Source organism: Myxocyprinus asiaticus, chromosome 49 (genome assembly GCF_019703515.2).
Source record: "Myxocyprinus asiaticus isolate MX2 ecotype Aquarium Trade chromosome 49, UBuf_Myxa_2, whole genome shotgun sequence".
In the NCBI taxonomy this organism is placed as follows: domain Eukaryota; kingdom Metazoa; phylum Chordata; class Actinopteri; order Cypriniformes; family Catostomidae; genus Myxocyprinus; species Myxocyprinus asiaticus.
Window position 1 is genome coordinate 25,773,261 of NC_059392.1, and position 25,860 is coordinate 25,799,120.

A 25,860-nucleotide genomic window follows, 5' to 3' on the forward strand; every position below is an offset into this window, starting at 1 on the left:
CTGTATCGCCAGCAGGACAGGTCAAGCCTGCAAGGTGAACTGCAAGAAGAAACGACCTTTAACCCACAGACAAGGCAGGGAAGACATGACAATGAGAAGAAACCAGGGAGGAGGCTAATCAAGTGGCAGAGACATATAGAACCCTGGTTGCAAGTAATTCGTGAAGGAAGGATGTCTGGATGGGAAGGCAAGGATGAGAGGCGTTGGAGGGGATCCGGTGTCCAGCTGCGGGGGGTGGTAGGGAGACATCCCTGACTGCTGCCTCACCACCAGGAGATGTCCCGGAATTAATGGGGTGAAACGTTGATGACCCAGCAGCTGGGCTGAAGGCACTGTTGGAGGTGTGGCAGGCAATAATGCCTGACAGGTTATTACAACTACCTGTGCATCTGTTTAGTTCTCTGGGAAACAGTGACTACTGTGAATAGGGCAGTTGGAGTCCAGGGAAGACTGGCTGACAGCAGGAAAGTCTGCACAGGGATGGGAAGTCTAGTTAGCTTACCCACAGGTCCATAAACAGGGGACACCCTTACCAACTATGAGTACAATTAAAAGAAAACAGCCCAGTGGTCCTCCGAGAGGTGGGATGGAAATGGACCAATTAGGACAGACAATATGGACATGACTGGAAAGGCTATGGATAATGAGCAAAGGATCCTTAGAAGATGCAGTTGTGGGTGGGTGAGGGTAACAACTTACAAAGGCCTGTGGATTCATCAAGGAAGGATGAAGTGTGGCGGGAGCAGCCAGACACAACCTTGCACTGCAGCAGTGGACAAGAAGGATACAGAGCACCCCAGCGCTACTGAATCCACTGTTGTGGAGGGGCATAAAGAAGACCAGTACCGCCAGCAGGACTGGTCAAGCCTGCAAGGTGAGCCACAAGAAGAGACGACCTTCAACCCACAGACAAGACAGGGAAGACATGACAATGAGACGAAACCAGGGAGAAGGAGGCTAATCAAGTGGCTGAGACATGGGAAGGTGAGGATGAAAGGCGTTGGAGGGGATCCGATGTCCAGCTGCGGGGGGTGGTAGGGAGATGTCCCTGACTGCTGCCCCACCACCAGGAGATGTCCCGGGATTAATGGAGTGAAACATTGATGACCAAGCAGCTGGGCTGAGGGCACTGGTGGAGGTGCGGCAGGCAATAATGCCTGACAGGTTATTACAACTATCTGTACATCTGTTTAGTTCTCTGGGGAACCAGTGACTACTGTGAATAGGGCAGTTGGAGTCCAGGGAAGACTGGCTGACAGCAGGAAAGTCTGCACAGGGGTGGGAAGGCTAGTTAGTTTACCCACAGGTCCATACACAGGGGACACCCTTACCAACTACGAGCACAATTAAAGGAAAACAGCCCAGTGGTCCTCCAAGAGGCGGGATGGAAGATGGACCAATTAGGACAGGCAATATGGACATGACTGGAAAGGCCATGGATAATGAGCAAAGGATCCTTAGAAGATGCAGTTGCTGGTGGATGAGGGTAACAACTTACAAAGGCCTGTGGATTCATCAAGGAAGGATGAAGTATGGCGGGAGCAGCCAGACACAACCTTGCACTGCAGCAGTGGACAAGAAGGATACAGAGCACCACAGCATTACTGAATCCACTGTTGTGGAGGGGAATAAAGAAGACCAGTACCGCCAGCAGGACAGGTCAAGCCTGCAAGGTGAGCCGCAAGAAGAGATGACCTTCAACCCACAGACAAGACAGGGAAGACATGACAATGAGACGAAACCAGGGAGAAGGAGGCTAATCAAGTGGCCGAGACATATAGAACCCTGGTTGCAAGTAATTCATGAAGGAAGGATGTCTGAATGGGAAGGCAAGGATGAAAGGCGTTGGAGGGAACCTGGTGTCCAGGTGCGGGGGGTGGTAGGGAGATGTCCCTGACTGCTGCCCCACCACCAGGAGATGTTCCGGGATCAATGGGGCAAAAGACTGAAGATAGGTGGCTCCCATCTCATGACCCAGCAGCTGAGCTGAAGGCACTGGTCAGGGATGGATTATGACTTGCAAAGGCCCTGGGGCCAATTATCTTCAAGGGCCCCACTCCCCTCCCAGCCAGATTTTAGGCTTACCAGACAAACCCTGACCTACCTCATTACCACCCTCTGTGAGGATCATGACCACGGATGGGGTCAAGATCTCGAAATTCTGGTCTTTACATTATGCTGGCAAGTGCAACTTCTTACCGGGTTGTTTGCAGAGCATTTGACATACCCCATTTGACAGTGCACATGATTGTTCACAGAGTCACAAAAATGATCCTCCAGATCAAACAGAGAGTAATCCGCTTCCCATCTCTGCAGGAGCTTGAGGAAATCAGTGCTGGCTTTGCAAACCTGGCTGGTAGTCCTGTCTTTGGTGCAGTTGCAGGCAGCATTGATGGCTGTCACATTAGAATCAAGCCACCATCTGCTGATTCTATGTGCTACTTAAACAGAAAGTTGTTTTATTCCATCCAGCTACAAGCACTCTGTGACCATCGAGGAAAATACCTGTGGACATTTTTGTGGGTTATCCCGGATCTGTCCATGACTCAAGATTGCTCAAGAACATCCCAATCTACACTAAGGCACTGTACCCACCAGAGGGATACCACATTTTAGGAGATGGAGGTTACCCCTGCCTTAGCCACCCAATCTCTCTTATTACAAAATACAGAAAGACACTCCAGAATGCAAGTCAGCATCGTTTCAACTCCCACCATGCAAAAGCTCAGTCCATTATTGAGAGATCGTTTGGCAGTTTAAAAACACGATGGTGTATCATCTTTTTCAAGGCCCTTGAAGTTAAACCAGTCTTTGCTCCAGAGGTCATAGCTTGTTCTGCTGTACTGCACAACATCTGCATCAAAAATGGTGACATCACAGAGCTAGAAGAAGGCCAACTGTACAACAATGACCCTGATGACCAGCACATAACAGACCCGCAGAGTGGATAACACACGAGAGACCACTTAGCTGCAGCCGTCTCTGCTTCATATTTTGATGATCTTCCTCCAGCCCTACAACATTAAAATTATTTATAAAAATCTGTTTCTATAAATGACTATTTACTAATCTAACATATAGTTATTATATAGTTAAACTATGAATAAGTATAAGGGTGTTTGTTGGGATAAACTATCTTGTTAAATAAAAGGGGGCAAACATGACTCAAATCAAACTTTTATTCTAAATAAAAAAATGTTTTCCACAATTGTTTCAAGAATTGAGAGAAGTCTCTCCTCTCTCATCTCTTCTCATTCTCTCCTCTGCCCTCTCAGCCTCTCTCTCTAAAAAATCCAGCACTGAGTCCCTTCTCTGTCTCTTTGCTGGCCCTGCATCTCCACTCCCTCTCATGTCATCCTGCTCTGGCTCCTCTGGTACTGAATCAGAGGAACTCACTGAAGCAACAATGGAGTTTTCCTCTGATGAGGCAATTAGGATGGGAGGATGAATGGATGGCCTCCCACCTATTGCCTCATCCATGAGGTTGTACCACTTCCATATTCCTGCAGTGGATTCCCCCGATTCAGTCCCAACTCCAGTGGGTGGCTACCTTAGCTCCTGAAAATGATTTAGAAGAGAATGATATATCTTACTGAGATACATGACATTTTCATATAAAAAAAAACCCTCTGACATCACAAAGTCGTTCAGTATGGTTTTAAAGAAATAGTTCACCCAATAATTATAATTTGCTCTTCATTTACTCACCCTTAAGTGGTCTCAAACTTGTACGACTTACTTTCTTCCACGGAGCACAAATAAAATATTTTAGAGACATGATCTGCTTATCTCCATACAATGCAAAGCATACATGCGGCAAAAAGTTTATTCGTTAGACTTTCTAATAGCTTTTTGATTAGAATAGACCAAAAAAAAAAAAAACAATTTAACTTCTTTTTCACTATAAATCTTGACATAAGCAGTCTCCTAGTCCTAGATTTCAAGCTCTGGTCTCCAAGATTTCAAGTTTGATTACACTTCCTGGCACCATCTAGCATTCTGCCATGCATCAAGCACTATGAAGTGTAATTGAGCTTGAAATCATGATTGGCTTGGAGACTGCTGATGTCAAGATAGATAGTGAAAAAAGAGTTACAGTTTGGTCTTTTCTCACACAAAACTGATTGGATCGCTTCAGAAGATATAGTTTTAACCACTGGAGTCATATGTATTACCTTAATGCTTCCTTTATGTCATTTTTGGTCCTTATTTTTATGTACATATCTGTGATATCAAATAGCTTCATTAATGCAGTACTAAAAAAAAGCTACTTTTATGCATCATTAAAAAAACATCTTGCAGATGCTGCAAAGGATGTACATTTACAAGCAGAACTGTATATATTATTAAGATGAATTTACCTTGTATGTTTTCTTCAAGTTTTCCCACTTTTTGGCAGCTTTGGCAGGGGTTACCACACCAAGCAAACCCATCTCTTTCAGTACAGTTCTGTAGAGCATATAACGTAATGATTTAAATATTACTAATTAGACATATCAACTGAAACTGAACTCTACTAATTCCTGAGGAAAAGTAATCTTCAAACTCACTCAAATCCAAGCTGGGCTGCGTTCCTGTGCCCAGAGAAGAGATGCCCATTGGCCATCCTGCTTATTATGAGATGTGTTACGTCTTCACCCGTCCCTAAAACAATAGAAAATCTTCAGTACATTATTTTCTAAAGTGTATGCGAATACAGTAGTTACATGTGATAAATAATATATGTGAACAATCCAACAAATTATCATTTGCTGTGTGAAATCCTGAGTCAAAAATTGCATTCAAGCGGAGTTAGTGGCCAATCATAAATTAATCCATCAATATGTATAATTTTACTTCGTTATATCTTGATACAGATGTATTTTTTATAAATAAAATAGTTACTTACATTTGTGAAAGTTGCCGCCTCTGGTGTTTGCGTCCGCCATTTGCAGTTTTCTTTTGCACTCTGCCGCCATCGCATTGGATTATGGGAAATAGGGGTCGGAGAGTGTACATCGTATGTACACTCAAAATCAGATTGCATTGTGGGTAAGAATGAGTGAACAAATGTAGGGAATGAGATGTAGGGAATGAATTCGGACACCACTACAAAATGGCCGACACACGAAATAGTGCACTATATAGTGTATGTGGCGGTTTCGGACACAGTCTATGACATTAATAATGACATTACTGAATTTTCACAATCAATCAATAAATAAGAGTTTAGCAAAGGATCTTTATTTTACGATTCTCCAGATTTCAGGTTTGAACTACAGGCATTTCGCCTAACGAATGTTATATTTAACCAAGGGCGTAGATTTGGCTTGGGGGGGATACAGTGTGAAGAATTTACATGTTTTCATTGATCATGGTATAAATATTGTTTTAATTATTGGGGGCGGTTACCTCCCCACCCTCCATCCCCCCTGGAATCTACACTCCTGTATTTACCCATCATACAAATAAAGCCTAAAGTATTATCATACCACGTTCATTAGCCAAACACATTTAACTGTTCAGTCAAGAAAATATTTCAGCTTATTTTTTATATTTACACATTTCAATTTCATAACAAAATTCCATCAAATTGAATTGTGTAGCCTAGTGTTTAACAAAATTAATAAATTAATTAAGAAAAGTTAAAATATTTATTTTATGTAAATATTGTCTGTTTTATATATATATATATATAAAATTAATCTCCACACAAAAACAATAGCATGTCAGTGTCACGAGGCGGCGCGAGTAGAAGAAACCGGAAGTGCGTATGACACCAGCTGATGAGATAAACGGCAAATATATGAACTGCTGAATATTTTGTTCTTTCTAAATTTATTTAGAGTAAATTGTCTTTATACGTGCACAGTAAGCTGCAGCATGTTTTCACATTCTTTTTCTTGTTAGTCACCAAACTAACAGAAATCTGATATTGCCTTTAATGTAAATAACTTAAATGGGAGAATATCACGAAACCTGTCAAGAACCTTTAGTGAACATATAACATGCAAATAAGGAGGGTCCTAAAGATATCTGTATTTTGATTGAATTGGTTGTTTATCGCATATATTTTGGTTTCTTGTTTGAGGGGTGCTGAATGTCAAGGCTGCTTGTTAATTTTGTTTTTATGTTAAAAAAAAAAAGAATATGTCCTTTAAAATAAAAGGAAAGACATAAGAAATTGTCTTAAAAATTATTTTTTCACATTAGTTTCAAGAAGCACATCATGGTTGCTTCTTTTTACTGTCTAAAAAAAAAGTTATATTACAGTAATGTATTTACTGTCATATATTAATAAATTATTACATCTAATTCATACTGATATTAATAATAAATCATTGCATTAAAGTAATTTTTTTCTGTGGAATGTATTTAACTGTTATGAAATAATGCAAAAACAAGCTCAATGGCTAACTTTTTGTTTTTTGATTTTGGGGTGAAATATGACCTGGACATGTTTTATGAGATTCATCCAAATTAAGATTTCCTGTGTATTAATGCATAAGAATGAATCTGCCTTTGCATTACATAACAGCTAACCAGAGGAGGCACAATGCCTGAAGTAAAATCAATGTTTAAAGAGGTTCTGCCTGAACAAGGCGAGTATTTCAGTCTGAAGTGTTTTAACAAGGTGTTTTGCCTAGACTTGCATCAGCACATGAAGGCTTTGACAATCTCACCCTTATACAGACTGGGTGAAAGACATGCCACATAACAGCGACAAGAGTTACAGTAAACAATACAAACAAAAACAAAAATAGCTGAAAAACAACTTTGGCCAGCTATTGGTCTCAGCACCAGAGATCACAACCGATCACTTCTCCATGTTTTACTGCAAGCACCCACCACATGTGGTTTTATATTGTTGTTTAGTTATATTAATCAGTCATCATCCCATCTGTGCAGGTCAGCTTTCCATGGAGGACGTGTCCAACATGGTCCTGTGCAAACCCAAACTTCTCCCTCTGAAGTCTGTGATGCTGGAGAAACTGGAGAAGATGCAACAGGAAGCACAGGAGCTCATTAAACAACAAGAAATGGCTCTTAGGGAACAGCAACCAGAAAAGGCTGAGTAGGGTACACTACCAAGGGATGAAGTGCACGCTTCTGTTACAACCTAATATCAGCACATATCATAGTCAAGTCACAATTAATGTATGCTCTACTGAAACTTATAGCAACAATAAACTGTCGGATTGAATCTGTCATTTTGTTTGTTCATTTGATAGATATACACTATATACTTGCATTAGCTTATTTATGCTTTTGGTTGTAAATATACAGTAATTAACTGCTCTGACATCACTGTAAGGCATTTGTCAAAAATGGCAGCTAATGAGTGCATGAAATTTTGCATGAGCTTTATATTCTTTCTAATTTGTAAGCGCATTTCATTCTGTATCTGTCATATTTAAATATATTTCTCTTTAAAACTACCCATTTGTGTATTATGAAGGGATTGCATCTCTTTTTTTTCCTTCACATTATGGTAATGAGAACATGGAGGGACTTAATGAAAATAATGTCACAATGCACAAGGCATCACAATACTACGCTTAATTTTCTTAATGCAAAATAAAATGTCAAACTGATGTCAAATATGATGTCTAATAAAAAATAAAAGATAATAACTGAAAGTAAAATAATGACTCTGGAACAAACTAAAATGCCCACAAATTAAATTTTTTTGTTTAAAAAACCACCTTCCTTAACGTAAAAATGCCACTATATAGCCCTGAGAGATTTAATGTCATTTACTGGTATCATTTAAATATGGTTAATGCATTAACTGCAGCCTTAAAATAGTAAAACTAAAATAACAACTAAATGTTCTGACAATCACAATTAAGAATCAAATACCAGCAAACTGACCTGGACATTTTTTCCTGAGATTCCCCTGGTTACTGTCACAAAATTCCTCATAATCAGTGATGACAAACAGGAACATGATAATTTTTATTTATTTGTCAACCATTTTAAACAGAGCAAGTTAGGTACATTTCACACCCATCACTCTACTGAAATATAAAAATAAATGTTCTTGACACTGTTCTGTGAAATTATCCCTGCTGCTTTACATTGCTCAGTTTCGCCCTTTCGTCAGTGACCCACCGAAATGACATCCTTGAAAGGTCAAGGAGAAAAATAAAAGGGAAAATAAACTCAAAGTATATATAAAAAAAAAAAGCAGCCCAGGAGGGAGAAAGAGCTTTGAACTTGGAACATGTCCTCTCTCTTCCATTTATAAAGCTCTGTACACAAGTCTCTACAAACACTGCTAACTGGAGAACAGGAGTGGCAGTGAACTCAAGAATACAAAACATGGCATGACTTAAGTCATTATAAGTGTGGCACTTTCAGGATTAGCTTATACAAGTCATATCAGAAGGATTGGATGATTACATCTTCAGATTTAAGTGCCTGGCACTTTGGTCCAATTGTGTTCTGACAGGAGGAAAGTTAAGTACTTCAAACATTCAAGACAAATACAAGCAACTTAAAGAAATATAAAGCGCCAGTTAAAGTTAAAACTGGAGCAGCTGCCATGAAAATGGCTTGTGGGAGTCCTAAACTCAGTAGCTTTCCAGTTTAAGGCGCCCGCCATCTCCTTCGCTGATGAACCTCTTTCGGCCCCTGGATTCAGAGGAAAAGAAATGGGTTCAATTTCAAAGTTACGGTCAAATCGACAGCATTTGTGGCATAATGTTGATTACCACTAAACATAAATTGCAGTTACAGTAAGACACTTACAATGGTAGTGAATGGGGCCAATCCGAACACGTTAATATATATATATATATTTTTTTTAAGTATAGCCACAAGACGTAAGCATTACATGTGTTAACATGATTTTAGTGTGATAAAATTATTTATCCATGTAAAGTTATATCCACAACTACAAATCTGTTGTCATGACAACAATGACAGTAAACCCTGTAATCTGGTAATTGATGTAATGCCGTTAAATCTCTGATTTTATCACATTAAAATCGTGTAACATGTATAGTGTTTACATCTCGTGGCATGTGTATTTTAATGTTTATAGAATGGCCCCATTCACTTCCATTGCAAGTTACACAAAGTTTACTACTAAGGATTAGGGGTTTGTTGCAAGTATGAGCAACAGTTAAAGTGACTAATTTCCTTCAACTCACCGACAAGGACAGAGGTCTCTGAGTTTTTTGTTGATGACTCTGGCGTTAAAGCTCTGTTCCACAAACTTCTCCAGGAGCGCAGAAGCACACGGTACATCAATACTGATATCTGCCATATCGAGGTAGACCCTCTCGAATCCCTGTAGGAGGAGGATGTTCAAATTAGAGCAAGCACATTTAAAGCCATAATAATTCAGATGACCAGCAGATGGCACCATACCCGTCTCAACTGATCCACGGTGATGATCGTTGAGGCGCAGAGAGACTTCAGCAACTGCAGAATCATTTGAAGCGTTCTTTCGCCTTTAGATTCCAGCACCATGATAATTGCCTGTAAAAGTTACGGAAAAAGAGCAACATGACGAAAACAGAATCATCATTTGAGGCTTTACAGTATCCTAAACAGCTTTTTTGTTGGTATTCTTACCTCATAAACAAACTCATGATGGAAATGTGGGACTTCCAGTTCTCTCAGGCACCGTTCGGCCTCCAATGTGTCACCTGACAACAGGTACTCCTTTAGCAAGAGATTAACCTGAAACAACAACAACGATTGCGCAATCCATCAGTGACATTTCACAAACACTTGAGTTATTGAGGCTGAATGAATGTGCTGATGCTTAAATGTACTGTCAAGTCTTCCAGCTCGCCCTTTCGAAAACAAAAGGACGACGTTATGTAATTTAGCCAGTAAATGGGTGCATCCTTGCCTCTTTGATGAGTTGACTGACAGGCCTCTGGCCACCGCCCGAGCCCCAGAGGTTGTCGATGCGAAGGCCGGTCCATCGGCTCATTCTCAGCAGCACAGCTGCCCGATCCAGAGCAGCTCTGACAAATCAAACAAACATCGATCAATCAAAAGGTAAAGTGCGTACTTTCTGCCTCATACAGAATAGATTGCAACAGTGTGCCCATTCATTTTTCCATAGGGATTTCCTAAGAGTTGTAAGCCATGAACCAAACCAACCAGCTCAGAGGTGAATCACAACATTACAAACTTTGCTTTGATGCAAAAAAGTATTTAAAAATCAGAAAGTTACAAGACTGTGTACTTAACGTCTGTAATGAGGGAATGAACTACAATCCCATGAAGCATTGCAAATGCCGTTATCGAATTAAAAACGATGGAAAAATAGGAAACTATTGATTATAAGTATAGAAATCATGTTTTTAAAATGTATTACAAAACCTTTATGTAGTTTAAGAGTTTGACTCGACTGCATCATTCACAGTGCATCATGGGAGTGGCCGGTTTCTGCAGAGCTCTTTCGGTGTGCTTGGTTTGTCGCAGTTCTCTGATTGGTACATTTTCTCCTCAGGATTCATGGGTAGTTTAGTTCTTCTTGAGGAATTCAACTATTAAACAATATTATTTTTAAATGAAGTTGACATAAGAGTGATGGCTTCAGTAGACGCATATGCCATCGATTCACAAACTCAGAGCTCACCGTAGGTCTGTCTTTAAAGGTTTATAAGTTCATCGTTGAATATCAATTCCCCTATGGAAAAATAAATGGGAATTTTACTTACGGAACCCAACCATTGCGCTCTACTGCAAAAATAACTACTGTTTTTAAAATAGGTTTCTTGAAATTCCCTCATCTGCCATTGGTCACCAAACAGATAGTCCCACCCCATCTCACTCCATTGGTTGAGCCAATTTTGCTATGTCGGGCTGGTTGAGATGCTCAAAAAACATTTTAAAGCTTAAGTATGTAACTTTTTCCTGTATCAAAATACTTACTCCTATCCCAGCTTAATATTCAGAGACAACCGTAAGTAAGTCATTCATAAGTTCATTTTCTTGAAAGCTGTAAACACTGTGGTGCTATCAAAAATTGCTCTGTTTTGAGTGACCCGACTCAAGAGAGACAATAACATTGACTCGATCAATAGCGTGAGTTGGGGGCAGGAATATCTGTTTTTCTGATCAATGGAAGAAGAGGGGCGTATTCAGAAAGCTGAGTTTTGTTTATTTTTGCAATTTTGTTTGGTGGCGCTACGGGCGCAGAAATTAAATCAGCTTTCATTTCCGGTGGAATAAACCTACAAATTACTTCTAGGTCTAGGCTATAATGACTTACAGGAGAAAGTATTTTAACGTGAACAAAATGACACACTTAACCTTTAAGACCCACTAAAATTAAAACATCCTAAATACCTGGCGTATTCACAATCCACTCGTCCTTTGTAGCCATCTATGAAACTTTTGGGCAGGATGTTGTCCGCAACTGCTCGAGCAATAAACTGGCCAAGCATCTGTAAAACAAAAAACAGGTACTGGATTTTATTCTTTTCCAATCTAGGAGCTTTCCACTCAAAGCAACTCGATCTTTTTTTGTTTACACAAAAACATTCTATGTGCCTCAGGCCCCATGAGCTCATTGTTTTGAACTGGAATCCAAAAAAGGAACTGAAATCAGTTAAAGCAGCAGAAGTTCACTTGAAAATATAAAACAACCTCGAAGTTCCTTATCGAGACTTTGGAAATGAGCAATGGCACATTTTTGAAATACCATTGGTATTTTGTGTGTTCTACCGTAAAGAGAACGTTTCAGATAATGCAGTAATACACCTCATATGTTGGTAAAATGAATTTTCATTTTTTGGTGAACATTTTCTTTAAGGGCACAGCTGAATTAGCCAAAGCCAGCATCTCTGGTGTTTTTACATTCTACCACCTGAACAATATTTGCACTCGTGTATGGAGTGAGGGATGAGAGGAGATGGTTGGGTAAATGTGTTTGTACAGCAGAGAGGGTGTTTGGAGGTACAGCGCTGACACAGCATTCTGTACACAGCAAGACAAAAGCACGAGCTCTGGTGTTTCTATCGAAGTCTCTTCTGACTGGCTGATCTGCACCACCTGACATGCTCTACACAGAAACCACACAGTTTTCATTGTTAACCGCAGATGAGCCAACTCACTTTCAGCTAAATAAACATTTGACACAGAGGAAGACACACCAGAGCTTAAAAACTGTGCAAAATGTTACAGAGCAACAATTAAACCAATGCCTCTAAACTTCTAGTTTACAATGCGTTTGTGTTGTTTCTACATTCACTGAGCACTTTATTAGGAACACCTGTACACCTCCTTATTCATGTGATTATCTAATCAGCCAATCGTGTGGCAGCAGTGCATAAAATCATGCAGATACGGGTCAGGAGCTTCAGTTAATGTTCAAATCAACCATCAGAATGGGGAAAAATGTGATCTCAGTGATTTGGAGCGTGGCATGATTGTTGGTGCCAGACGGGCTGGTTTGAGTATTTCTGGGATTTTCACACACAACAGTTTCTAGAATTTACTCCGAATGCTGCCAAAAACAAAAAACATCCAGTGAGCGGCAGTTCTGCGGACGGAAACGCCTCGTTATGATTGAGGTCAAAGGAGAATGGCCAGGGCAGCTTTCCCAAAAGCATCCCAAGCTTAAGTTGATCGCAGAGACCATTGGTACAAATGGTTTCTACGATCTACTTAGGCTTATTATGCTTTTGGGAAACGTGCCCAGACTGGTTTGAGCTCAGAACCTAGGATGCACAACACGTTGAACCTTGAGGAGGATGGGCTACAACACCAGAAGACCACGTCGGGAACTTTATTGGGACCATTTTTCTGGAGAAAATGCAAGTGGAGCTTGCCAATGCAAAACTGGCCACTATGTGAAGGTGTTATGGGTGGTTGCTAGGGCTTTGTGGTTGCTAAGGTAAATCTAGGTGATTGCAAAAAGATAACAGTCTTAAGATATTCCGATTCTTATATATGCGTTTCTTCAACTTCTGAGAATTTCATGGCCCAGGGGTTGATTTATCAAAACAAATTCAGATTTCAACTCATTTAAACCTAATTGGAAACTAGCTGTAATCATGCCATAATCATTTATTTTTGGATAAACATACTTGATATTAAACAAGGAAAATCCATTATAAAAATACAAATAACTACATGTTTAAAACTACAATGATATAAACAAAAACAACCATTTCTATATTGATTGTGTGAAAATCATCTCTATTAATTTAGAAAAAATATAACTGTCCCATTCTTGTGCCGTCATTTCCACAACACCAAACAATTTTGCCCCTAATAAAATTTTTCAAACGTTAGTATACTTGCTAACAAAGCCAACAAAAGTGTCAATGATGAGCATGCTTGAGATGAAATATGAGACAAGTGATGTTTGATGAAAAGTTACAGTAAATATCACTTGTGAGCAGAATATTTTTTATTGGCCGTCATGTCCAATTAAGATGTAATTTTGGCAAATTAAACAAGAAGTGTGAAAATATTATTTAATTTAGAGTATTTCGGATACATAAGCAATGAAATTAATCATAGCAAGACAGAGGAGACTATTTTACTTTGAAAAACATTAAAAATGTCATTTCCATCAGCATCATTTCCATCATGAAATTCTATTAAACACAATACAGAATCGGAGATGTGCTGGAAATGGCACCATGCTGGGAATTTATGACTTTCAAGAAAAACAAATTCCATCATTTGTCAGCCATGCATAAATCGTAATTCTGATCCCTTGAAAAAAAAAGTAATGATGCAACTCCAACCTCAACAAGCCATAAATTTAAAGCATCATTCATATCCATAGCACAAACCAGTTACACACCAAGTTTAATAATTAAGATTAGGGGTTTCTTCAAATTCCTAATCCCAAGTATGAGCAATAGTAATAGTGATGCTTGCTTTCGCAAACACCACTAACCAAGAGTTATCAAGGTCCTTAAAAGGGCAAAGTGCATCTACGCACACCTTACAATAGACCGCTTAAACATATGCATATTATATCCAGAGTGTTACCTGTGGAGCACCTGGTGTGTCCAGCACCAGGTCAGGTAGCTCTTTGAGCAGTTTGTGGAAGGAGGCCTCCACGTCAGTGGTCGCGAGTACACGACCACAGAGTTCACTGAGCAGTTGTGATGTCAGCTCTCTGTGGCTGGCTTTCGCCTCAAGTGCTAGCGACACAGCTAGCATAGGCACATCACCGCGCATACCGCCCAGGTTTATCTCGGCAAGCAATTCCTGTGGAAACAGAGCAAACATCCTTTATATCTGATTAGATATCTAATGTCAAATCCTGAACCCTCACGATATGCAACACAAACAGTCATAAAATGAAATCATAATTCAACAAATGAAATCCTTTCCATCCGTGTTCAGCAGATACAACTCACCGCCACTTCATTGGCATCACCATGCTCAAAGTACTCTTGAACGATAGGAGTGACCGTCTTCTCGAAGGTCTCTTCGTCCAGCGGTAGGACGACAGTCTCATACACGCAATTTTCCTGAAGGAACACAATAGGTTGTTAAAGAATTTCCATCTTCTATTGGTCATGCTTCTTCTGGTTATTCAAATTCACATGTCAAATTTGGCCAAACTTTCAAACACAGCAGAAAGAAAAAATTTCTCAGCATAAGTTTGCCTTTTCGGTCTTGTGCATTCAAATGCGTATGGAATGCAAAATGTAGTTACTGCGATTTAACACATTTTTGTTATTGTTTAAATCTATTCCACAGATTCTGCCAAAATATCAGCGCAGAAAATGCAGTAGAAGTCTGCAGATTCCACCTGGGCCTTCGTACAAGCATGCGATGCGAGTCAGAATGCAGTGTAACCGTACCTGTTCCGCATCGTAATTGGGATCTTTGAAATCGACCTCGTCTTCGTCATAAACCTCACCAGGCGTACCCCACACACCTTTACCGCCCGCTCCACCTATGGTAAAGAAACAAAAATAAGGATTTGAGAAATGACAATACATAAATACATTCAAATTCCTTTTCAAAATGAATAAAATGCATTAGGGGAACTTTAAAATGACATCATGAACAAAAAATGTGCAACTCTATCAGTGCCTCCTACTGAAGTGAAAGTACATACTGTTCCTGCCATTGTTATGTAAACCACATAGGGACAACCCCTCTGAAATAATTCCACAAAACAAAGCTGGTGCCCTTTACGTCACAGCTGGTGACATCATCTTGATATGTGTAGAGTGAGCTCTAACCACAAGTGTCACATTGATTCTGAAAAGAAACCGATTCTAACCCATCATATTCTCCAAGGCTGCAACTAGTGATTATTTGGATAAGTGACTAATAACAGACTAGAGGTTGACCGATAGTGGATTTTGTCAATACCGATAACTAAGGTGGTGGAAAAGGCTGATAACCGATTAATCGGCTGATAGATTTTAAAACCGATTCATGTTACAACATTTAAGTCAGCACAGACAGAGAGGCCAGAGTCCAAAATGAATAAAATCCCAGATGTAGTTTATTTTTTAACCAAAATGATAATCCCAATGATAATCAGAAAAAAAATATTGGATGCATAACGTGTGACGTTTAACAATAAGCCTGAAACACAATTATCAGAGGAACACAGAGGAATAATAAAAAAATAAAAACAAAATATATATATATATATATATATCGGCATGAATTAAGTAAATAACCGATAGTTCCAAAAAGCAACTATTGGCACCGATTAATCTGTAAAACCGATATTTCGGTCTACCTCTATTGGATTTTGCCGATAAGGCCGATAACAGATTAATCAGCCGAAAGTTTTTAAAATGGATTAATTGTATGTTAAAATTTTTTTGTCTTAACTTACTGTGACAGGCACAGACATGGAGGCTACAAGAGTCCAGAATTAGTCAAATCCAATTAAGAACCAGGAAAAAATTCAGATTTGGTGCATAACACAGGACTTTTAACTATGAACTCATATGTTGAGATGTCTATGGCTGTTTACACGGTCACCAAATAAAAAAACAGATTTCTTACAGTATCCATTTATTATCAATTAATGCAATTAACAGCTCTTAACTATTCAGCTTTTGGCTCGAGTTGTACTAGGCATGTGCTTATGAACATTAAAGACATGAAGAAATCCAAACAGTCTTTAACTTAGTAAAAGAAAAAAAGAAAAAAAAAAGGCCCGTCTCACTTTGTGTTCAATGAATTTTCCGAAGTTATTTTTCTCCGACATTTTCTTTTGGAGTGCGAGCTACGTTGTTATCTTCCTTTCCAGCTGTGTCAGGCTCTTAGGCTCTTAAAATATTTTTTGTACAATTTATTTCACATGATTTCAGATGAGATCTCAGATTTATGGGCCTTTGAGAGTGACTGGGAAAACAACATTACAGACATCAGCTCAGCCTGAGTGCAAAGCCTCCAAAGAAGATAGTCAATATGTCGTAATCCACTTTCAGGCCTTTTTATGGATGCTGTGCATATGTGCATAGGATTGCATTACTGTGTTCAACACGAAAGGCTTTAGAAAAAAGCACTGCACTTCCAAACCAGGAATAATTTTGCTGTGATATCAGGTTTCTGGACAAAATATGTCAACAGGAACTCCTGCCCTGCAGGCTGACTTAACCAGAAGTTATGTAACAGGAATGGGGTGGACAGAGCCGACTGTGCCAAGCCAGAGAGACTCAAAGAGAAAATATCCCATTAAGTCATATTGTGGGTGATCATACAAAGGGTGGAGTCGGAATGGGGGAGGAGGTAGAGAGGTCAGGAGAGGCAACCACGACTCAGTCTCTGCTAAAACACATGAAATTTCCTACCCATCATATAATCTTATATCTCAGATGATTAAATGATCACAGTCAGACACAAAGAGAGTGAAGACTGTTACACAACAGCAAATGAGTTTTCTGCAGGCCGTATCCTCGCATCCTTAATGTAGCTCTGTCTGTCTTTGTCTGACTATATGTGGGCCATTTCTGCAGGCTAGCCTTTTCAATCAATTCTGGTCTGTTGCACTCAGGGGCATTCAACCCTATACAACAGACCATCAATTGGCAAAGTAAATTTGCGTGAGTGTGTATAGTGAATGAATGGGTGTGAATGTCCGTTATGAATAAATGCGTTTATTTGGGATGAGTTTGGTTTGTGAAGTGTGTCAGTTTGTAAAGAGGGCACGCGGACATGCGTGCTTAAGCAGAAAGGACCGCTCTGCTGTTTGTTTGCCATTTAATTGGTTTAAAACTATTGAGGATGCAGGGCTAAAACGGAGCTTTGCCACATACCAGGGACTTGGACTCAAGCCAATCCAACACACACAAACACACATTCATAAATGTCTCAAACCACATTTAAAATTCTGGGATTTTTTTCCCCCTACTGAAAAACATGGACATAAACCAAGTTTAAACAGAAAATTTTTAAACAAAGGATTAATGCCATAAATGAATAAGAGATATTTAAGAATCTATGGTGCCTTGAACCCGCCACAGAAACGAAAAAAGGTAACTGACTTTATATCTTACAATTGTGACTTTATTTCTCATAATTACAAGATATAAACTCTTGTAATTGCAAGAAATAGTCACAACTGCAATATATAAACTTGCAACAATTACGATAAGAATTGTGTGAATTACTAACAATTACAAAAAAAGTTTGTGAGATCTAAACTCACAATTATGAGAAACAAGTTGCAACTGCCAGATATACAGTGGTAAAATATTGGCACCCTTGGTAAATATGAGCAAAGAAAAAAAAAATCTGCATTGTTTATCCTTTTGATCTTTCATTCAAAGAATTCACAAAAATCTAACCTTTAATTGAAGTAAAATAATTGAAATGGGAAATATCTCATTATTAAACAAATATTTTTCTCTTATTGGCACCCTTTTATTCAATACGTTCTGCAACCTCCCTTTGCCAAGTTAACAGCTCTGAGTCTTCTCTTATAATGCCTAATGAGATTTGAGAACGCCTGGCAAGGGATCTGAGACCATTCCTCTATACAGCATCTCTCCAGATCCTTCAAATTCAGAGGTCCATGTTGGTGGACTCTCCTCTTCAGTTCACCCCACACATTTTCTATGGGGTTCAGGTCAGGGGACTGGGATGGCCATGGCAGAACCTTGATTTTGTGGTCAGTGAACCATTTTTGTGTTGATTTTGATGTTTGTTTTGGATCGCTGTCCTGCTGGAAGATCCAGCCAAGGTCCATTGTAAGCTTTCTGGCAGAGGGAGTCAGGTTTAGATTTTTTTATCTGTTGGTATATGATAGAGTCCATGATGCCATGTATCCGAACAAGATGTCCAGGACCTCTGGCAGAAAAACAGCCCCACAACATTAAAGATCCAGCACCATATTTAACTGTGGGCATTGGGTATTTCATCTCTGTGTGCACCAAACCCATCTCTGGTGTTTGCTGCCAAAAAGCTCTTTTTTGTTTTGTTTCATCTGACCATAGAACCCGGTCGCATTTGAAGTTCCAGTAGTGTCTGGCAAACTGAAGACGCTTGAGTTTGTTGTTGGATGAGGGCAGAGGCTTTTTTCTTGAAACCCTCCCAAACAACTTGTGGTGATGTCTGATATTTTTGAGACCAACTCATTTCTGCCATTCTCCAGCTGTGATCCTTGGAGATTCTTTGGCCACTTGAACATCCTTCTCACTGTGTGTGGAGACAATATAGACATGCGTCCTTTTCCAGGCCAATTCTTAAGATCTCCAGTTGATTGGAACGTGTTAATTATTGCCCTTATGGTGGAAATGGGCATTTTCAATGCTTTGGCTATTTTCTTATAGCCACTTCCCATTTTGTGAAGCTCGACAACCTTTTGCCACACATCAGAACTACATTCTTTAGTCTAACACTGTGATTGATGATTAAGGGAATTTGGCCTGTGTGTTACCTCATATTTATATCCCTGTCAAACAGGAAGTCATGACTGAACAATTTCATCCTAGTCACCCAGGTGCACAAAAAAAAAAAAAAAAAAAAAGTAAAATATGAATGGGAATATATTTCAGATATATTTTACTCAAAATAATTTTTACTCAAAACAATACTTATATACTTTTAACTACAAATGTTCGCTTCTATACATCTCTGTGACGCGCTCATGAGAGGGATGATGTAAGCATGTTGGTAAGGTCACACATCACGTGGAGGAGGAGTCAGGAAGCGCGTCATTGTTTACATCGTTTTTTTGTATTATTGTTTGGAAATGATTTTTCATTTTATATTATATTGTTTTGAAATTGTTTTGGTTTGTGAACGGCACAAGTTTCTCTTGTAAACAATGACGCACTTCCTGACTCCTCCTCCACGTGTCCTTACCAACGAGCTTAGTCATCCCTCTCATGAGCGCGTCACAGAGATGTACAGAAGAACATTTGTAGTTAAAATGTATATAAGTATTGTTTTGTTTCTCAAAACAGTAAATCGTTTGCGTTCAGAAGAACTTTATTTGTCAACTGGAGTCGTGTGGATTATTTTGATGCACCCTAAATATGCATTTTGGACCATCAAAAAATGGAGGACATTCACTTGCATTGTTTAGAGGAGGAGGCCTGAAATGAAATCCTAAAAGTCTAAAATACTGTTTTGATGAAGAAAGAAAATCAGATACATCTTGGATGGCCTGAGGGTGAGTAAATTATCAGCAAATTTTCTTTTTGGGTGAACTATTCCTTTAAGTCATGCTGGATAACATGGATCATTAGGTTTGGCACAAATTTGAGTCTATGCTGACATTAAAGCAAATTCCTATCCCAAAATTCAATTCAGCTTTTCACTCAAATTGTTATGCTGACAATATAATTTGTAATGGAACTTTTATGTAAAATATAATGTAAAATATAAATACTGGACCTTACTGTATATCTCGTTACACACAGAACACAAAAGCATAAACTATATATGGCTTCTGCAAATATTTAGCTACCCTTGCGTTTACTCTACAGCCATGTAAATGAAACCTACCCCCACATGCACTGGACTTCCAGAACTTTCCACCAGCACAAAACAAATAATCAGCTACAAATTCCAGATGTCCAAGTTCAACTTATTGGTATTTATGTGCATTCCAGAACTTCAGTTTAACCAAAATATCTGCATTCCTGAGAGAAAACAGAATACCTTTCTTTGGCAGTCCTCGTCCCTTCCTCATCCTTGACCTCCTGTTAAGCAGCCTGCCCTTAGGACTGGTGGGTGGAACCGCAGACCGGACCACTTCCCCATTATCGCTGAGCGAGTCGCCCCGGCCCGAATCCCGGGAGGAGTTCTTCCTCAGACGTCTCTTCACCTTGGCTTTGAGTCTTGCCTCGTGAATGGTGCCTGTGGAGGCCGCTATCCAGTTTCCATTGACCTCATTGTCAACGTTTCTAGTAAAGGTGCTCTCCTCGTCTCCGGAGGGGAAGGAGTCATTTGTATCGGCAGCCTCTGTGGAAAGAAAGGATGACAACTATGTTAAGACTATTGGTGGGAAGCTGCAAATCGTGATGCAGATGATCAGCTTTTGAAAAAGAATGTGCATCAGAGGATTTCAAATATCTAGTACAAGACATTTTAAACATATATAATATGAAAATAGGTGTTGCATTAGCAATTTACTAAAAAAAAACAAATGGCAAAAAAAAATTTTTTTTGGGGCGCCTTTCTGAACTTTTGTTTAAAATGATGTAACTCATATGGTGATGCCAAGATTGTGGATTCAATTCTAATAAAACATACTAATAAAATGAAAACCTTCAATTCAATGTAATTCACTTGGGATTACAAAAAAAAAAAAAAAAAACAGCTAAATGCATAAATGAAAAAATGTACAATACAGGGCTCCAGACTGCGACTAAAATGGTCGCAAATGCGTCCAAAAATAATTGATTGCGAGAATAATTTAAAATCTAGTTGCCACTGGCGACAGTCGGGTTGTGTGCGTTCATATGCGGTTTCGTAAAATATCATCTTGCGAGTTCTTGAATAAATCAAATGGTGGAGCGTGCACCAGTGCGTATCACGCCACTTTTCACCCGTTCTGTTGTGATGACGAGCACGCTGCACCGCACACAACAACAAACCCAGCGCGAGAGAGTCATGAACAAATGACTCATTTGAACCGGATCTTTTTCATGAATCACCCAAAAAGAACTGAGGGTTTGAACTCAGGAGCTCAGGTTAGCAGTTTGAATCAGATTCACTGACTCATCCGTCAGTGTGTTCACAACTGGGAGTGCAGACATTTCAAAATAAGAGTCCCATGTGTATTTCGGGCTTCTTTATAATTAAGTCACGTATTGTGTGCCAGTTTTTTTTCTTATGGTTATTGAGTGGGATTGGAGAAGCACAATAAACTGCATCTGTGACTTCATTCAATTTGCACTCTTGTAGTCTCTGTGTCAGGGCCATCTGTTAACAGTAAAGAAAGATCATGGCAATATTTTAAAACAATTTAAATATATATATATATATATATATATATATATATATATATATATATATTACACATATACACACACACACACACACACACACACACACATATATACACTGGCAGCCAAAAGTTTGGAATAATGTACAGATTTTGCTGTTTCAGAAGGAAATTGGTACTTTAATTCACCAAAGTGGCATTCAGCTGATCACAATGTATAGTCAGGACATTACTGATGTAAAAAACAGCACCATCACTATTGGAAAAAAGTCATTTGATCAAATCTAGACAGCAGCCATCACTCCAACACCTTATTCTTGCGTAATCATGCTAAATAGTGCATAGTCACAGCTCTATAGAGACTGCTGCAAAATTATCAGTTTCTCTGGATTTAATATTTATAGGTATGTATTTGAGTAAAATGAACATTATTGTTTTATTCTATAAAGTACGGACAACATTTCTCCCAAATTCCAAATGAAAATATTGTCATTTAGAGCATTTATTTGCAGAAAATGACAACTGGTCAAAATAACAAAAAAGATGCAGTGTTTTCAGACCTCGAATAATGCAAAGAAAACAAGTTCATATTCATTTTTAAACAACACAATACTAATGTTTTAACTGAGGAAGAGATCAGAAATCAATATTTGGTGGAATAACACTGATTTTCAATCTCAGCTTTCATGCGTCTTGGCATGCTCTCTACCAGTCTTTCACATTGCTGTTGGGTGACTAATATGCCACTCCTGCTGCAAAAATTCAAGCAGCTCGGCTTTGTTTGATGGCTTGTGGCCATCCATCTTCCTCTTGATCACATTCCAGAGGTTTTCAGTGGGGTTCAGGTCTGGAGATTGGGCTGGCCATGACACGGTCTTGATATGATAGTCCTCCATCCACACCTTGATTGACCTGACTGTGTGGCATGGAGCATTGTCCTGCTGGATAAACCAATCCTCAGAGTTGGGGAACATTGTCAGAGCAGAAGGAAGCAAGTTTTCTTCCAGGATAACATTGTACTTGGCTTGATTCATGCATCCTTCACAAAGACGAATCTGCCTGATTCCAGCCTTGCTGAAGCACCCCCAGATCATCACCGATCCTCCACCTGGTCATCTAATGGTTAGACAGAGACCTGGAGAGGCTTTCAAGCCACAGTGTCTCGCACCCACTGTGAAATTTGTGGAGGATCATGATGATCAAGGTGTGGATGGTGGTTAGTATTAGGTCTGTGTATACAATTCCCCCCCCTCCATTCAAAAACACTCAAATTTACCGAATTTATATCTGCTGTGGGCTGATTTAGAATTAAAAAATGAGAAATAAGAGGATTATGAACAATGTACTGCCTTTGATTAATATGTAATCATGTAATCCATAAAATGTAACTAATCGGATTAGAATTATTTTAAAATGTAATTACAAGAATTTGAGTTTTGTAATCTGATTACATAATCCAGTTTACATGTAATCTGTTACTAGCCAGCACTGCTAATCAGCAGATGTTTTATCCTGTCTAGAATTGTACCTAGAAAGCAAAAGAAATCATTGATTATTTTACAAACAATAAATCCAGAGAAACTGATAATTTTGCAGTGGTCTCTTCATTTTTTTCCACAGCTATGTGTGTGTGTGTGTGTGTGTGTGTGTATATATATATAAATATATGAGATCCATCTTTTAATACTTAGGACCATTGAGGGACTCATACACAACCATAACAAAACGTGCAAACATTCACTGACCTCAAGAAGGCAACACATTACTATATGCATATTATACTTTATGCAATTATCTGTAATGTATTTTCTGAAAAGCAGTACTAAAGAAAACTTTTCATCTCTTATATTTGTATAAATTATGAAAGGGGTGTGAACATTTATGAGACAAAAGTGAATGCAAACGTATCTTATCAACTATATATACTGTTTATTAAACCTCTGATTAATGGGTTATCAGCTGTCATTTTTTCTTCTGCTTTCTACTGAAATAGAGCAATTCTGTGATTTGGCGACTAAAAACAGCCAATGGCTCCCAAATCATTTTTTAGTCTGGAGCCCTGCAATAGCAAACCAGCCTTTGTGAGAGTAAAAACATATTACTCTTGACCTTGACAACTTTGCACACACTTATCACGACAAATACCAAATATTTCTACAGCACTGACCCAGAAACAGTTAGTAGCACATAAAACCACTACAAACTGCAATAACTCTCAACTTACCAACAGGGTTTGCATTGAGCCATGCCTCACAATCCGTTGCCATTGTTGAAAATGAAGTTTTACAGCGTATGAACTGCGTCTTTGCACCTAGGATGTCAAAAATAACATTAAGACACTTCTTTTTGCGCAAAGCACAAATAAATAAATGAATGAATAAATGAAAACATGGACTGCAGTCAGCTGCTCCAATCAGCTTCGTCCATCTGGCTCATAACACAAGCCCAATGCAATGAATAGTTATCATTAACGGTCCCAAACAAAGTGTTTAGGCAAATAAGTCACATGTTTTGCATCAACTGTAATTAACACGTTATATATGTGATGCAGCGTATGCATTAAATGAATGGCGATTAGTGCACGCGCAAACGCACGAGCGCAACATAAACATAAACAAAGCCTGGCGACGAGAAACGAACAAACGCTGTTCTTTTACTTAAATTGATGCCGCAGGCAACTCAACTTTAATTGAACTCTTATAAATCGCGAAAGATGTCCATTTAAAACAACAAATAGACAATAAAGGACATATCCTGCTAACCTGCTCTATCGCGTAGTTCAAGTTCGCACGTACTCTCCGTGGATGTTGATTTTGTGTTCTCTGCCCAGCAACTCGATAGCGTAATACTTTCCTCTGAGCTTTCTGATTGGCTAGAATAATGGAGGCGGATTATTAAGTGGCCAATGATAAATAAGATGCGATGAGGCAGGTCTTTCTCGCATTTTCGACGGGGTGTTCGGTAAAGCTCGGCTTGTTCCGCCGCCCGGTGTTCGTCACTGGAACGGCAGAAATCATTATGTAATAGTTTGCGCATAGATGAGCATGAAGTCACTCTGTGCTATTATTTAACTGACCCATTAAAAAAATAGTTGATGGGAAAAATGATTTAATTTTATTCAGGAAATGTCTTTGTAAGGGAAAAGACATCACTAACATACAAATTCAAAACAATGCTCTTACCATCCTTATGCATTTATTGCTATTACTGTTTGTTAGATCTATCTGTCTGTCTGTCTGTCTGTCATTTGCTTTGTCTATCTTTCTATCATTAGCTCAATCTATTGGCTCTATCTATTGTTCTCATTAGCTCTCAAGCAATTGTTGTCTATCTATCGTTTTTGCTCTAGCATTTTTTTGCTCTATCGTTTGCTCTATAGTTCTGTCTGTCATTCACATGATCATTCTATCTATCGTTTTGTTGCTCTATCGTTTGCTCTATAGTTCTGTCTGTCATTCACGTGATCATTCTATCGTTTTGTTGCTCTATCGTTTGCTCTATAGTTCTATCATTTGTGCTATCATTCTATCTAACATTTTGTTGCTCTATCGTTTGCTCTATAGTTCTGTCTGTCATTCACGTGATCATTCTATCGTTTTGTTGCTCTATCGTTTGCTCTATAGTTCTGTCTGTCATTCACGTGATCATTCTATCTATCCTTTTGTTGCTCTATCGTTTGCTCTATAGTTCTGTCTGTCATTCACATGATCATTCTATCGTTTTGTTGCTCTATCGTTTGCTCTATAGTTCTGTCTGTCATTCACGTGATCATTCTATCTATCGTTTTGTTGCTCTATCGTTTGCTCTATAGTTCTGTCTGTCATTCACGTGATCATTCTATCGTTTTGTTGCTCTATCGTTTGCTCTATAGTTCTATCATTTGTGCTATCATTCTATCTAACATTTTGTTGCTCTATCATTTGCTCTATTGTTCTATTTATTGTTAACTCTATCGTTCTATCTATCGTTCACTCTATCTTTCAATCTATTGTTTTGTTGCTCTATCGTTTGCTCTATTGTTCTATTTATTGTTAACTCTATCGTTCTATCATTCACTCTATCTTTCGATCTATCGTTTTGTTGCTCTATCATTTGCTCTATTGTTCTATTTATTGTTAACTCTATCGTTCTATCATTCACTCTATCTTTCGATCTATCGTTTTGTTGCTCTATCGTTTGCTCTATTGTTCTATTTATTGTTAACTCTATCATTCTATCATTCACTCTATCTTTCGATCTATCGTTTTGTTGCTCTATCGTTTGCTCTATAGTTCCATCTATCATTCTATCTAACATTTTGTTTCTCTATCGTTGGCTCTATAGTTCTATCTATCATTTGCTCTATTGTTCTATTTATTGTAGAACAATAGAGCAAATGATAGATAGAACAATAATCGTTGGCTCTATAGTTCTATCATTCGCTCCATCTTTTTATCTATCATTTTGTTGCTCTGTCGTTTTCTCTATCATTCTATCTATTGTTAGCATTATCGTTCACTCTATAGTTCCAT

General features: G+C 38.8%; 1 protein-coding gene across 1 annotated transcript; it reads right to left on the reverse strand.

Annotated features, from left to right (window-relative positions):
* Positions 1-7,927: 7,927 nt before the first annotated feature.
* On the reverse strand, positions 7,928-24,204 carry LOC127438362 (programmed cell death protein 4-like). The gene is made up of 12 exons (XM_051693899.1): positions 24,112-24,204; positions 23,574-23,660; positions 20,062-20,364; positions 14,784-14,878; positions 14,334-14,447; positions 13,960-14,181; positions 11,299-11,396; positions 9,848-9,965; positions 9,565-9,672; positions 9,358-9,468; positions 9,138-9,277; positions 7,928-8,616 (listed from the first exon to the last, which is right to left on the reverse strand). The coding sequence occupies exons 2-12, from the start codon at positions 23,614-23,616 to the stop codon at positions 8,556-8,558; spliced, it is 1,413 nt and encodes a 470-aa protein (XP_051549859.1). The 5' UTR covers positions 23,617-23,660; positions 24,112-24,204; the 3' UTR covers positions 7,928-8,555.
* Positions 24,205-25,860: the final 1,656 nt, after the last annotated feature.